Raw genomic sequence first — 14,101 nt, 5'->3', positions numbered from 1 at the left:
GTTTCCTGGCTGCGCGCGGCGGCGGCGGAGTAGCTGCAGCTGTTGCAGCAGTGGCGAAGATGGCGGAAGGGCTGGAGCGTGTCCGGATCTCCGCGTCGGAGCTGCGAGGGATCCTGGCCACTCTGGCTCCGCAGGCCGGGAGCAGAGGTGAGTCGCACCGCCCAGCTCCTGGGCCGGGCCTGCCCGCCCCGCCTCCCTCTCCTCCTCTCCCTCCTCCCCGCTCGGTCCGCTGCGCTTCGGAGCCCCCGCCCCTTCCCCCAACAGTGGGGGCGGGGGCCCGAGGGCGGTCCCCCTCGCCGCCCTACCGGCCCCAGGGCCTGTGTGGGATCCCGCTCAGCCAGCTCTGGCCCCCTTCGGACGAGCCCATTCCGAGTGCCTGCCTCCGCCCCCTTTCTTACCGAGAAGGTGACTGTTCCCCCATTGCCCAGTCCTCTCAGACCAGCCCGTGGATTCCCAGCCTTCGGGAGACGCGTAAAGCAGTGGGTGCTGGGGTCTGGCGGAGGCCCCGCGATGTATCGTTCCCAGAGGAATCATCCGCAGGCCCGTCCAGCCGTCTCTTTAGCGTTGGAGAGAGAAACTGGGGAAATTGAGGAGGAAGGTTTAACAGTTTGGGATTTTCTTGTTGAACTCCCCGCCCCCCCCCAAGGCAGGCTTCTGAAGACGGCGCCACTGGAGGGATCCAGGACCTCAGAGAGTAGACTCGACTCTGGTTTGGTCTTGGCATGTGTGGGAGCTGTTTTTATCACAGAGAATGCTCAACTTGCAAGTTTAAGTCTCCAGCCATACCAGGAAAGCTCCTAGGAAGATTCTAGTGTCTCCCCTCTGCTTTGTTAGGCAGTGCAGTTGTGTAGAATGGTAGCTCTGCTTCTGCAGACTTGTGGCCAAAGTTTGTGAAATTGGTTTTCATTGGTCAACTGAATTGGATTATTCAGGTTGTCTTCTCCCTCTGCTGTGGAAAATAGTAGTAGCTCTTCTCCCTCTCTCCACTTCACCTAAGTTACAAAGGCTGTTGAGGGTGAGCTATTATGGAGTTAAACTGCTTGGTCAAGCAGTCTTTTAAAGTTCTGAAAATACCAGTATCTTAAACATCAGCGTTTTTTTGTATTTTTTTTTCCTTCTGTTTTGTTATACACATAGGTGTAAATTCCTATTAAGGGTTTGTTTACATCGGTGTGTATGGACCAATACTAGGATTTTATATAGCATTCCATTTTGTGTACTCTATGATCTCACTAATTCCTGTCACTTTCCCACTGAAATGTTTAGTACCTATTTGTAGTAGTCTTTCCCCTTAATAGATAAAGGTAACAGAAACAAAAAATAGAGACTTGCTTATCTGTCATTAAGTAAGTTCATGGAGCTTGGAGAGCGGTTTTTAAAGTCCTGTGCTTTTATTCTTGAGTGCCCCAGTCTTTGGTATTTTGAGAGCACGTTACAGTGCTTCCATCGTCTTCCAGGGAAAGCTTCCTTATGGAACTTTTTCCTTCTCATATTCCATCATCATAGTAGCAGTTAGTCTCAGTATTCTAATGATGATAGTCTGAGCAGTATTTTCTTGGAATGACTCTGTTGGCTGCTGTTAGAGAGTTGGTGAGCATGAGTGGAGTTGAAGAATGTGAAGGGAACTGCTTCTAGTTTGCTTGGACAGGAGGTATATGATTGGGTAATTGGTATCCTAAAGAGGAAGATTGTTCTGGCCAAGTTCAGAGGCTGGACTTGCAGTTTTTTCCTCCAGAGATGTCCAGAACCATGGGTTGTTGTGCATACCCTGCTTTTACTCTTTGTTTCCCCCCTTCCTGCTAGTATGTTAAAAGGACTTAGCCACCCAGCAAAACATTAGAGGCAGAAGAAGAAAAGACTAAGGTGGATCTGAAGGCTCTATAATAGAAAACAGTCTAATAATGCTGAAATGGTTGGAGAGCTTTTATTCCAACAGTGATGGGGTAGTTTAGGGTCTTGGGGATCCAAATATGACTTGGGTAACACAGTATTTTTTTTCTTCTTGTTTCCGTATCCCAGGTGTAGCTAACTCCAACACAAGTCCTTTTTCTTCTTTAAAATTTATCTTTATTATTGAAAGTATTGTAGATGTCTCCCTTTATTCCTCCATTGACCCCCTTCACCTAGGTCCCCTCCCCTCCCCAGGCTTTCACCTCACTATTGTCTGTGTCCATGGATTCACAGTTAAGTTCTTAGCCTTGCCAGTTGCTGAACAAATCAAACTTAGTTGCTAAACTTAGTAGCATTTCTGTTTCTACAGAAATTTCCTTCCTTGTCCATCAATAATAGCATTTAAAAATTTTTACTGATTTTAGAGAGGGCGAGAGAGAGAGAAACATTGATTTGTTGTTCCACTTATTTATGCATTCATTTGTTGATACTTGTATGTGCCCTGACCAGGTATTGGGACAAGACTCTAACCAACTGAGCTACCCAGCCACGGCCAATAATAGCATTTTTATGTGTAATTCTTACTTGACTTTTCTGTTACTTTACCAAAATGACACTTTTCCCCCTTCCCTCCTCCTCTATTCTTTTCTTCGACCCTTTCCTCCCCAACACTCTTTCCAATATCACAGAAAACATGAAGGAGCCCAGGCAACGCAAAGATAATAGGCGCCCTGATCTGGAAATCTATAAGCCTGGTCTTTCACGACTAAGGAACAAATCTAAAATCAAGGAACCTTCTGGGAGCGATGAACTTAAGGATGAAATTGCTGATGACAGAGGTTCTTCAGCTGTTGGAAATGGTACACAGCTCATTAAAGAGGTCTGCAAGGAACTGGACAACCAACAGCAAAACGGTCCTGTAGACCCAGAAAATATTCGGGCACAGGAGTCCTTTCCTAGGACTGCTGGACAAGAGGATCGAAGTCTAAGAATTATCAAGAAAACGAAGAAACCTGACATGCAGATCTATCAGCCTGGAAGGCGTTTGCAGACTGTTAGCAAAGAATCCAGTAGCCGGGCGGATGAGGAAGAAATCCTCAGCCAGGTGGAGCAGCTGACAGTAGGGGAAGATGAGTACCGGGGACACATGACAGAGGAGGCTGTAAATAAGCCAGACAAAAATGAGGCCCAGAAGAGCCTGAATTGTGACAGAGTAAGGGCTGCAAAGGGAGATAAAGGAAAGAGGGTTGAAAAAGGGGAGGGGACGAAGAAAGTGAATGAAGACCTGGCACAGGGGAAGCCAGGCTCTGCAAAGCGCTATTCCCGCTCAGACAAACGCAGGAACCGCTACCGCACTTGCAGTACCAGCTCAGCTGGTAGCAACAACAGCGCTGAGGGGGCTGGCCTGACCGACAATGGATGTCGCCGCCGCCGCCAGGATAGGACCAGGTTGAGGCCCCGACTGAAGAAGCAAGTGTCTATGTCCTCGACTGACTCCTTGGATGAGGACAGAATTGAGGAGTCCGATGGGCCCAGGAGGAGCTCAGAAAGGAAGAAACATTTAGAAAGAAGCTGTTCTGGCCGTGGGGAGGGAGAGCAGAAAAGCAACGGTAAAGAAAATCGAGGTACTCTTCGTGTCACTTTCGATTCAGAAACCATGAACAAAGATTCCCCCGTGGCGAGGCCAGCCAGGGAGGATGTGAGTAGGATAAAGCCTGACAAAGGCTTGAGCAGTGCGGGCAAAGGTTCTGAGAAGCAGGAGTCCAAAAACCTGAAACAAGAACTTCGGGGTCGTGGCCGTGGCATTCTGATTCTGCCTGCCCATACCACCCTATCTGTCACTTCAGCTGGTTCTCCAGAATCTACCCCTTTGGGACCTCGGCTTTTATTTGGATCTGGTAGTAAGGGATCTCGGAATTGGGGCCGAGGAGGCACCACTCGACGGTTGTGGGACCCAAACAATCCTGATCAGAAACCTGCTCTAAAGAGCCAGACACCCCAGCTACATTTCTTGGACACTGATGATGAAGTCAGCCCTACATCTTGGGGTGACTCACGCCAGGCCCAGGCATCGTACTATAAGTTTCAAAACTCTGACAACCCGTATTACTACCCCCGGACACCAGGCCCTGCCTCCCAGTATCCTTACACAGGCTATAACCCTCTGCAGTACCCAGTAGGCCCTACAAATGGTGTGTACCCAGGGCCTTACTACCCAGGCTACCCAACACCATCAGGACAATATGTTTGTAGTCCTCTCCCTGCCAGCACCATGAGTCCTGAGGAGATGGAGCAGCACATGAGGAACATGCAGCAACAGGAACTACATAGGCTTCTTCGGGTGGCCGATAACCAAGAACTGCAGCTCAGCAACCTGCTCTCCAGAGACCGCATTAGTCCTGAGGGCCTGGAAAAGATGGCTCAGCTTAGGTATGGTGTGTTCCATCTGGCTAAAGGGAAATGGGGATAAGCTGGGAGGTGTATAAGCTCCTATGACTGAAGAAAGTAGAAAACTTTTAGGTAAGCCACTGGGTGTTGGCTCTCTTTCACATTGATTTTTGTAAGGGAGAGGCAGCTGGGGGGGAAAAAACCCAGAAAATTTTGTTTCTAGTCTTAGAAATTACTATGCTTCCCACTTTTTCTTTAAGAAAAAAAAATTTTTAAGAGAACATGGAATCTGGAATCTGGAAATGGAAAAGGAAAGAATTTCCAGAATGCCAAGAAATGAACAACATATAACTTGTGGTGAAGATCTTATGTCAGCTGTTAAATTTAGGTGGAGGCATATGGGGGAAAAAACTTTCCTAGACATAACTGTCTTTAAATGGCATTCTACCATGTAGAATGGAAGCTAGAATGAGTATTATACCTGGTGGCATTTTGGATTTCCTACCGAGGAAGATATTTAATTTGCAGGAAGCTCAAATCTTGGGTCTAGCCTTTTCTGTAGTGTATTTGGAGCTAGAAGTTGCATGTATTTTATTCCAGAGCTGAACTGCTGCAGCTATATGAGCGCTGTATTCTATTAGATATTGAGTTCTCTGATAATCAGAATGTGGATCAGATCCTGTGGAAGAATGCTTTCTATCAGGTGATTGAGAAGTTCAGGCAGCTCCTCAAGGATCCAAATGTTGATAACCCAGAACAGATTCGGAACAGACTTTTGGAACTCTTGGATGAGGTAAATCATCATCTTTTTGTCCTCAGGAAAAAGGCTTCAGAATCCTGTAGTTGTGATGGATATTTACCACTGAAATACTATATTTTATAACAGAATGTTGACAGAAAACTGTATGTTTTTTTCTTGGGTTTGGGTCTACCCTACTCCTTGTTGCTTCCTTGAGATCTTAACTTGCCATTGGAGTTAAGTCTGAGCTTGGAAGCTTTCTGAAGGTCTTAGCTGGGTATAGGGTTGGGAGGGTGGGGAGAAGAGTATGTGTGCAGGTGTTCATATCTTAAAAATCGTGGAATGGTTTATGCTATGAATTTGTCTTTTGCTTAGTTGGTGGTCACTAGATACTGTATATGCCCCCCTTTACATCAGATGGCTGAGCATTAGCAGAACTGTGAAAGGGTCACTTGCCCCAGTTTTTGGTGGGTAGATTGGGTCAGAACTGGCTGATTCAGCTTCTTATTTTTCAATTCCTTATCTTTTCTCTTTATAGGGTAGTGACTTCTTTGATAGTTTGCTCCAAAAGCTGCAGGTTACTTACAAGTTCAAACTGGAGGACTACATGGACGGTCTTGCCATTCGCAGCAAGCCTTTACGCAAGACAGTAAGCCATTTTCTTTATCTTAAATTTATTCAATCAGTAAAAATTTCTCTAATGTTAGTTATGTGCTAGGCACTGTGCTGGGTGTTAAGGATACAAAAATGAAATATACAGCCCATTGGGGTAATGGCGATTAAAACAATAATTATAATGTAGTGTTATTAGTACTATGATAATGGTATATGTAGAGTGTTGAAGGGGCATAGAAGGAAGTGGCCTGATTTAGATGGATGGAGTCAAGGAAGTTTCTCAGAGAATGTCAAGTTGAGTTTTGAAACATGAATAGGAGCAGAAGGGGCAGTTTCAATGCAGGGCAGAGTGAGAGAATCAGGTCTTATTAGAAAAGTGCAAGAAGTTCAATGTGCTGGTGTCTATAATGTGGAATTGGGCGGCTAATGAAGTAGGAAGGGATAGATCATAAACTCTTGCTAAAGAGTTTCAACTTTATTCTGAAAGCACTGAGGAACCACTGATTGATTTCCAACAAATGGGTATCATAGATTTGTTTTTACAACCAGTCACTCTGGGAAATGGATGAGTTTGGGCAAGAGTGGAGGTAGGAGAGTCGGAAGATAGAGGTATTGGAGGTAGAAAAGAGGAGACCAATTGGAAAGATATAAGGGAAATAGAATTGAACTACTGGTTAATTTGGTGTGAATGATGAGATTGGAGACATAAGGAGTCTAGATCATCTCCTAGTTTGTGGCCTAGGAGAGTGGCTGGGAAGGAAGAGGGTAATTCAGTTTTGGGTATGCTTAGGTGGAGGAGCTTGAAAATGAACCAATGAATATTCTGGTTGGCCTGGAGCTCCGGACAGAGCTGGGCTGGTGATACAGATTGAAGAGTCATCAATATATAGCTGATAATTGAAGCAGAAGTTGGGATACTGGGAAGGCTGGACAGAGAGTGGAGTTATCAGATTTCACGGCGGTGGTGGGTAGATTGTCAAGTGCTATAGAATCATCAAATGCTAAGATTACTAAAAAGTGTTCATTGGATTGGATGACCTTATCACGAAGATTTTATTTTTTATTTTTATTTATTTTTAATTTTTAAAAAATATATCTATTGATTTTAGAGAGAGGAAGGGAGAGGGAGAGAAAGATAGAAACATCAATGATGAGAGAGTCATTGATTGGCTGCCTCCTGCACGCCCCTGACAGGGGATCGAGCCCAGAACCTGGGCATGTGCTCTGACCGGGAATCGAACCGTGATCTCCTGGATCCTAGGTCGATGCTCAGCTGCTGAGCCACAGCCGGCTGGGCTGTCATGAGGATTTAAAAAAAAAAAATTTATTGACTTTTAGAGAGAGGGGAAGGGTGAGGGAGATAGAGAGGGAAAAGCATCAATGTGAGCATATTGATGGGGCTGCCTCCTGCACACATCCCCACCAGAGATCGAGCCTGAAACCTGGACATGTACCCTGACCTGGAATCGAACCAGCAACCTTTCGGTGCACAGGATGACACCCAACCAACTGAGCCACACTGGCCAGGGCTATTGCGAGTTATTTTAGTTGGAGAGGATGGAAGTCAGATTGTAGTGAATGAGAAGTTGGGCAGTACATATAATGAGAGAGTAGTATAGACCATTCTTTTAAGAATCTTGGCTATGATGGCTTAAAAAAAAAAGAACATAGTGTCAAGGGAACTTTGTTTTTAAGCTGGGAGAGACGAGCATATTTATACGTTGAGAGGAAAGGACTGGGAAAGGAAGGAGTTAAACCCCTTAGAGAAACGGCTGTGATTTATGGAGCAGAGGTTTCCTGTTGCCTTTCTGCTCCTTTTGATGAATTGCTATGCATAAACTCTATTACTAACCAAGTATTTATTGAATCTGTCCTACATGTCAGGTACCATTCTAGGCAAACACAATTAATTCAGTGTCAGACAAGAAAGATATGATCCCAGCTCTTGGAGTATTTTATTTTATATTTCATTTTATTTTTAAAAAATATTTTTACAGATTTCAGAGAGAGGAAGGGAGAGGTAGAGAGAGAGAGAAACATCAATGATAAGGAGTCATTGATTGACTGCCTCCTGCACATCCCCTACTGGGGGTTCAGCCCACAACCCGGGTATGTGCCCTGATTGGGAACCGAACTACAATCTCCTGGATCATAGGTCAATGCTCAGCCACTGCGCCATGCCGGCCAGGCCCAGCTCTTGGAGTTTAGAGTTTGATTAGGGGTGAGTGCAGATGTTGGTTTAGTAATTGCAGATGTAGTGACTTCTGCAAAGGATGTTGTGGGGGCATATACTGTAAAAGGGCTTAGAGGATCATGGAGGACTGAGGAAGTCACGGTTAAGCTGAGGCTGGAGACCTGAGACAGCCAGATTAAGGTGTATGTGAAGATATGAGAACTACAACATTCTAAGGAGAGGGAACAGTGTATGTGAAGATCCTGAAGTGGGAAAGAACATGGTATACTAAGGGGACCAAGAGAAGTCTAGTCTGACAGGCACAGAGAATAAGGTGGTTAGTGGTGCTGAAGAGATGAGCAGAGGCTAGATCATCTAGGACTTCATCGTGGGGATAGTGGAGAACCTTTGGTGGGATTATTTTTCTTCCCTTCATTGAGATGGCAAAGTGGCTGTAGTATGGAAACATAACTAGTTCTCTTGGTGCTTTATCAGTTAAATACCAAGGGTTCTTGGTGCTCATAGAATGGATGGAATAGTCAGGACTCTGAAGGTGGATGACATAGTGATATATAACTTTGTGGAGGCACATGTTTGAGTTACATGTTAGGAGGCTGGTGTGCAGGAGCTAGTTATTTAGCTAGTAAATGAGCCTCCCTGAGGGGTCATTATGTACTTCTCCTTGAAGCTTTGTTCTTTATTCAGGGACATGAGAATTTCTTATGTGTGGGGTGGAGTAGAATTATATTATGAAGTCATGTTCCTCAGGGAGGTTTTTAGGTTGGGCACATTATATGTCTTGGGATTGCTGAAGGTCTACTCTGTTGTTTTCTCGCTGAGTGACAGATGCCAAGCCCATCAATGAGAATATATATATTATATATACACACGTATACATACATACATATATATACATACACATATGTATATACATACACATATGTGTGTGTGTGTATAACTACACTATCCTGGCACGTTACAGATATTTGAGATATTTGGTAAAGGGTAACGTACTGTTTTAGGTAATTGTTATTTTGCAAATGAGATGTAATGCATTAACACAATGTGGTGATATTAACAGTTTGAGGAGAGAAAGACTATAATGATGGCAGGAAGAGAACAAAGTAAATAATTGTCTTAATATTTGTATATCACTTTTTAAAATTGATTTTAGAGAGAGAGAGGAAGGGAAAGAGAGAGATAAACATCAATTTTTGTTGTTCAACTTATTTATGTATTCATGAGTTGATTCTTTTATGTGCCCTGACTGGGAATTGAACCTGCAACCTTGGCATATTAGGACGACATTCTAACCAACTGAGCTACCTGGTCAGGGCCTGTATATCGCTTTATTTAATTAATTTAATTAATTAATTTGTTTGTTTAAATATGTTTTTATTGACTTCAGAGGGAGGGAGGGAAAGAAATAGAAACATCAATGATGAGAGAGTCATTGATCGGCTGCCTCCTGTACACCCCACACTGGAAATCAAGCCCGCAGCCTGGGCATGTGCCCTGACCAGGAATTGAACCGCAGTCTCCTGGATCATATAGGTTGATGCTCAACTCCTGAGCCTTGCTGGCTGGGCCTGTGTATCACTTTAAAATTTGTAAAGTATTTTATATTTATTTTCTCCAGTTATTTTATGGAAAAGTTATTTTTTACATTCAAATGAAGAAACTGAGTCCCAAAGACCTACTTGAGATCACACAACTATAACATGGAGAGTCAGGCCTCCTGACTTTTAGTTTCAAAATGTTTTCTTCTATTTGCCTGGAACTCCAAATAACAACCCCCCTCTCGCCCTGGGTAGGTGGCTCAGTTGATTGGAGCATCATCCCATACACCGAAAGGTTACAGGTTCAATTCCCAGTCTGGCCACGTATCTAGGTTGTGGGTTTGAACCCCAGTTGGGGCGCATATGGGAGACAGCTGATGGGTGTTTCTCTTCTCTCTTATATTGATGTGCCTCTCTCTCTTCTCCCCCTTCTCCCCCTCCTCTTCCCCTCCTCTTCCTCTCCCCCCTCCTCTTTCCTTCCCCTTTCTCTCTCCCTCTCTCTCCCCCCTCCCCCCTCTGCCTCTCTGCCTCTGCCTCTCCCTCTCTCTAAACTCAATAAAAACATATCCTTGGGTGAGGATTAAGAAAAAAAAAAAAAATGACCCGTCTCCCTTCTGCCACTCATTCTCAGTAAATTTTTTATCACCGCTGTTGGCTTTTTGGCTAGTCAAGGTTAGACGGAAAACTTTTTACTTTGTGGAGGACTACTATTGCCTTATTAATGCTGCTCTGTCATTTTGACCCCATCCCTGTCCTTTGGAGCTGAAGTTAGAGTTTCTTGGGTATGCTATTAACTGATTATTTTTCCTAAAGGTAAAATATGCCTTGATCAGTGCCCAGCGATGTATGATTTGTCAAGGAGATATTGCTAGGTATCGGGAGCAAGCCAATGACACAGCAAACTACGGGAAAGCACGCAGGTACTTTTGCCTCTTGTTATTTGCTTCTCTCCCTGTGTGACTTTAAGCTAAGCCCTATTAAGAGCAATGGGCCACCTGAGCTGCCTCCCATATGGATGTCCTACAGGCGTCCTTATTGGTCTCTGTAGTCATGCTTTACCAGTCCAGGGTTACATCTAACACTCCAGCTTATGTCTTTAGTAAGGATCATCATCAGGTGATGAATTGGGAAAGCGTTGATATGAAACTAGCATTTTTTTAAACCTGTTTTTCTATTCCAGTTGGTACCTGAAGGCCCAGCACATTGCTCCCAAGAATGGGCGCCCCTATAACCAGCTGGCTCTGCTGGCAGTCTATACGGTAAGAAAGCCTGTGGACAGGGGAAGAATTTTGCAGGCAGTATCTTAGAAATAGGGATTTTGATAGCATCAGCTCCTGGAGCTAGATTTCATCTATTCAGCTAGACTACAAAATATACCCCCTATGTCTTCCATCCTCAAACTCCTTTTGTTACTTTTACTCTTAGAGGTAAATTGTCAGGGATCCCTTACTTCAGTTGAATCTGTACTTCATCCACTTTCACTGCAGTTAAGTTCCTTGGGAAATTCATGCTCCAGCCAAACCACTGCTTTTGACCAAGGCTTTTGCTCTGAATCTTCTCTTGCTTCCCTTCCCTATCTTGTTGAACTAGGTTACTTATTTCTAGAAGGAAAATAAAGCTCCTTTTACCTCTCCCTTTTTTTTTTTTTTAAAATATATCTTTATTGATTTCAGAGACAGGAAAGGAGAGGGAGAGAGAGAAACATCAATGATGAGAGAGTCATTGATCGGCTGCCTCCTGCACGCCCCCAACTGGGGATTGAGCCCGCAACCTGGGTCTGTGCCCTGACCGGGAATCAAACCCCGATTGCCTGAATCCCAGGTCGACACTCAACCGCTGAACCACTCCCGGCTGGGCTGCCTCTTCCTCTTAAAGTCCTCAGCTAGCCCCAAGTACGCAGATCCTTGTTTCCGTTCTTCAGATCATTCCCTGTTTCTCTTAGCTTTTCACCTAAGGAGTCTCCTTAGCAGAAGCACCGTAAATGCCAAATTGTACCTCTCTGGATCTTACCAAACTCCTCTAAATGTGGCTCTTAACAGAGAACCTTGGGATCTGACAGAGCTCCTAGTGAGGAAGCTGAAGTGAAGGGAAAAGGGTGGGGGCCGATGGGAGGTACCAAAGCTTCATGTGTAAAAGGCATCTAACAAGATCATTAGCAGGGAGAGTTTTCTTAATGCTGTAAAATTCATTGCCCAAATAATGTTTGAGTTAATAATTTTTATTCCTCTTTATTCCACAAAAGATTCAAAGAAATACTTGATTGAAATTGTTGATTAAGTAATGTGGTTTACTGATGACATTTCCTTCAGAATCTGTTGATATCTCTTCACTTTTTACCTCTGTCCTATTTCCTTTGTTGTTGTTTTTCATTCAGTGGGGTTTTTAAGGGGAGACTTGAGCACAGGGCAAGGAACTCTGCCTTCATTTGAGTGAGGTCATTTCCAGGCAGTGGGGGAAGGTCTGAAGAAAGATCCTTCTTTGGAAGTGTTATTGGTGGTGTTGGTGATGAAATTAGACTTGGTTCTTGAGTTCAGCAAAAAAACATTTCAGAGCCAAGAACTCAAATTATAAGAGAAAGTTTATTTAGAAAGTTACAGAGGTAGTAGAAGTGAGCTAGTTGGGCTGAGTAGGCTCAGGAAACAAGTTACAGAGCAAAAGAAGGGCTCTTGGAGCTTAGGAGAGGGAAAGGCAAAGGTAACGTCCCTGGGACAAAGAGGAGGGGGCAGGACGGGTGCAGGTGTACTCCCGAGAGGGGGAGCGCCCTCTCCTCTCTGTGACCTGTGTTTTTGTCATGTCTCCGGGCTGCTGCTCTCTCCTTTCTCCTTATCCATCTTCTGTTTTTCCTTCTTTCTCATTCCTTGTCTCCTTTTCTAGTTTTTCTTCTTTGTAATAATTGAATAAATTGTTATGTTTCTTATTAATTAGAAAATATAATTTATTTTTCCCCCTCAATGGCTTTAAAAAATTGCAGTAAAATTCATATAACATAAAATCATTATTTATAAATATTTATTTGTAAAATCCAGTGGCATTTAGTACATTAAGAGTATTGTGCAACCATCAACTCTCTCTAGTTCCAAGACATTTTTATTACCCTAAAAGAAAACCCCATATCCATTCCTCCCGAGCCCCAGCTTCTGGCCACCACTAGTCTGCTTTCTGTCTGTGGATTTACCTATTCTGGATGTTTCACATAAGTGGAATCATACAGTATGTGACCTTTTATATCTGGCTTTTTCATTTATCATAAAATTTTTGAGGTTCCATGTTGTACATGTATCAAATACTTCATTTTTATGGATGAATAATATTCCATTGTGTGGATATAACACATTTCTTCATCAGCTGGACATTTCTGTTGTCGCCACCTTTTAACTATTGTGAATAGTGTTTTTGTGAAGTGTTTGAGTATCTGTTTTCAGTTCATTTGGGTCTATACCTAGGAATGGAATTGCTGTGTCATATGGTAATTCTATGTTTAACTTTTTGAGGAACCACTAAACTGTTTTTCATAGCAGCTGCACCCTTTTACATTCCCACCAGCAGTGCACCAGGGTTCTGATTTCTCCACATTCTTGCCAACATTTGTTACTTTTTTTTTGAATGTGACCAACCTATTGGGTGTGAAGTAATATCTTATTGTGACTTCCCCATCCCCAACTTGGGGATTTGTTTTTCCTTTAATAGTTTTTATTATTTCTTTTTTGGTCACTTTACAGAAAAATTGAGCAGAAAGTCGGAGTTCCCATATACTCTCTCAGCTCCCTCCTCTCCCTCAACTTTCCGTAATTATTAATATTTTACATTAATGTAGCATATTTGTTATATTTGATGAGTCAGTATTGATACATTATTATTAACTAAAGACCATAGTTTACATTAACGTTCACTTTTACTATTGTATATTCTATGGGTTTGAACAAATGTACAGTGACATGTATCTACCATTATAGTATCATACAGAATAGTTTCAATGCCTTAAAAATACCCTGTGCTTCACCCTCCACCTGTTGTCCCTCTTCCCTCCCCTGAACTTCTGACAATCCCTGATATTTTTTCTGTCTCTATATTTTTGCCTTTTCCAGAATGCCACATAATTGAAACCATACAGGATGTAGCCTTTTCAGATTGGCTTTTTTCACTTACCAATGTGAATTTAGGGTTATTTTCATGGCTTGATAGCTCTTTTCGTTGTATGGATGTACCACATTGTCTATCCATTCCCCTAATTGGAATCTGATTGATTCCAAGTTTGGGGTATTATAAATAGAAATGCTATAAACATTTGTGTGCAGGTTTTTGTGTGGACATAGTTTTCAACTCCTTTGGATAAAACCAAGGCGTGTGATTGCTGGATTGTATGATAAGATATACATGTGTAGTTTTGGAAGAAACCGCGAAACTGTTTTTCAAGGTGGCTGTGCTAGTTTGCATTCCCACTAGCAATGGATGAGGCTTCCTGTTGGCTCTGCATCCTTGCTAGCATTTGGTGGTGTCAGCATTCTGGACTTTGATCATTCTAATAGGTGTGTAGCCTGGCTGGTGTGGCTCGGTTGGTTGGAGTATTGTCCCGTATATTGAAACCTTGCAGGTTCGATTCTCTGTCAGGGCACATACCTAGGTTGTGGGTTCATTCCCCCATTGGGGCACCTACAGAAGGCAGCCAATAGATGTTCTCTCTAACATCTGGTTTCTCTTTTCTCTTTCTCACTTTCTCGCCCTCTCCCTTCCCCTCTC

The 14,101-nt window shown here is 43.4% G+C and overlaps 1 protein-coding gene across 3 annotated transcripts in view; it reads left to right on the top strand.

Annotated features, from left to right (window-relative positions):
- Window positions 1-59: 59 nt before the first annotated feature.
- SMG6 (SMG6 nonsense mediated mRNA decay factor) overlaps window positions 60-14,101 on the top strand; it is a gene marked incomplete at its 5' end in the record, with an annotated part of 207,239 nt that continues 193,197 nt past the window's right edge. The window contains 6 exons of one of the 3 annotated variants that reach the window (XM_081115789.1): window positions 60-147; window positions 2,580-4,320; window positions 4,879-5,071; window positions 5,556-5,666; window positions 10,178-10,284; window positions 10,545-10,623. In XM_081115789.1, coding sequence (XP_080971915.1) covers window positions 60-147; window positions 2,580-4,320; window positions 4,879-5,071; window positions 5,556-5,666; window positions 10,178-10,284; window positions 10,545-10,623 — 2,319 coding nt within the window. Of the gene's footprint in view, window positions 148-310; window positions 406-2,579; window positions 4,321-4,878; window positions 5,072-5,555; window positions 5,667-10,177; window positions 10,285-10,544; window positions 10,624-14,101 lie in introns of those variants that run through there. The other 2 variants (XM_081115790.1, XM_081115791.1) reach the window with 2 other exon arrangements.

The sequence above is a fragment of the Miniopterus schreibersii genome (genome assembly GCF_964146895.1).
Source record: "Miniopterus schreibersii genome assembly, chromosome: 16".
NCBI classification, from domain to species: domain Eukaryota; kingdom Metazoa; phylum Chordata; class Mammalia; order Chiroptera; family Miniopteridae; genus Miniopterus; species Miniopterus schreibersii.
This window is presented reverse-complemented; position numbering and strand designations above follow the sequence as displayed.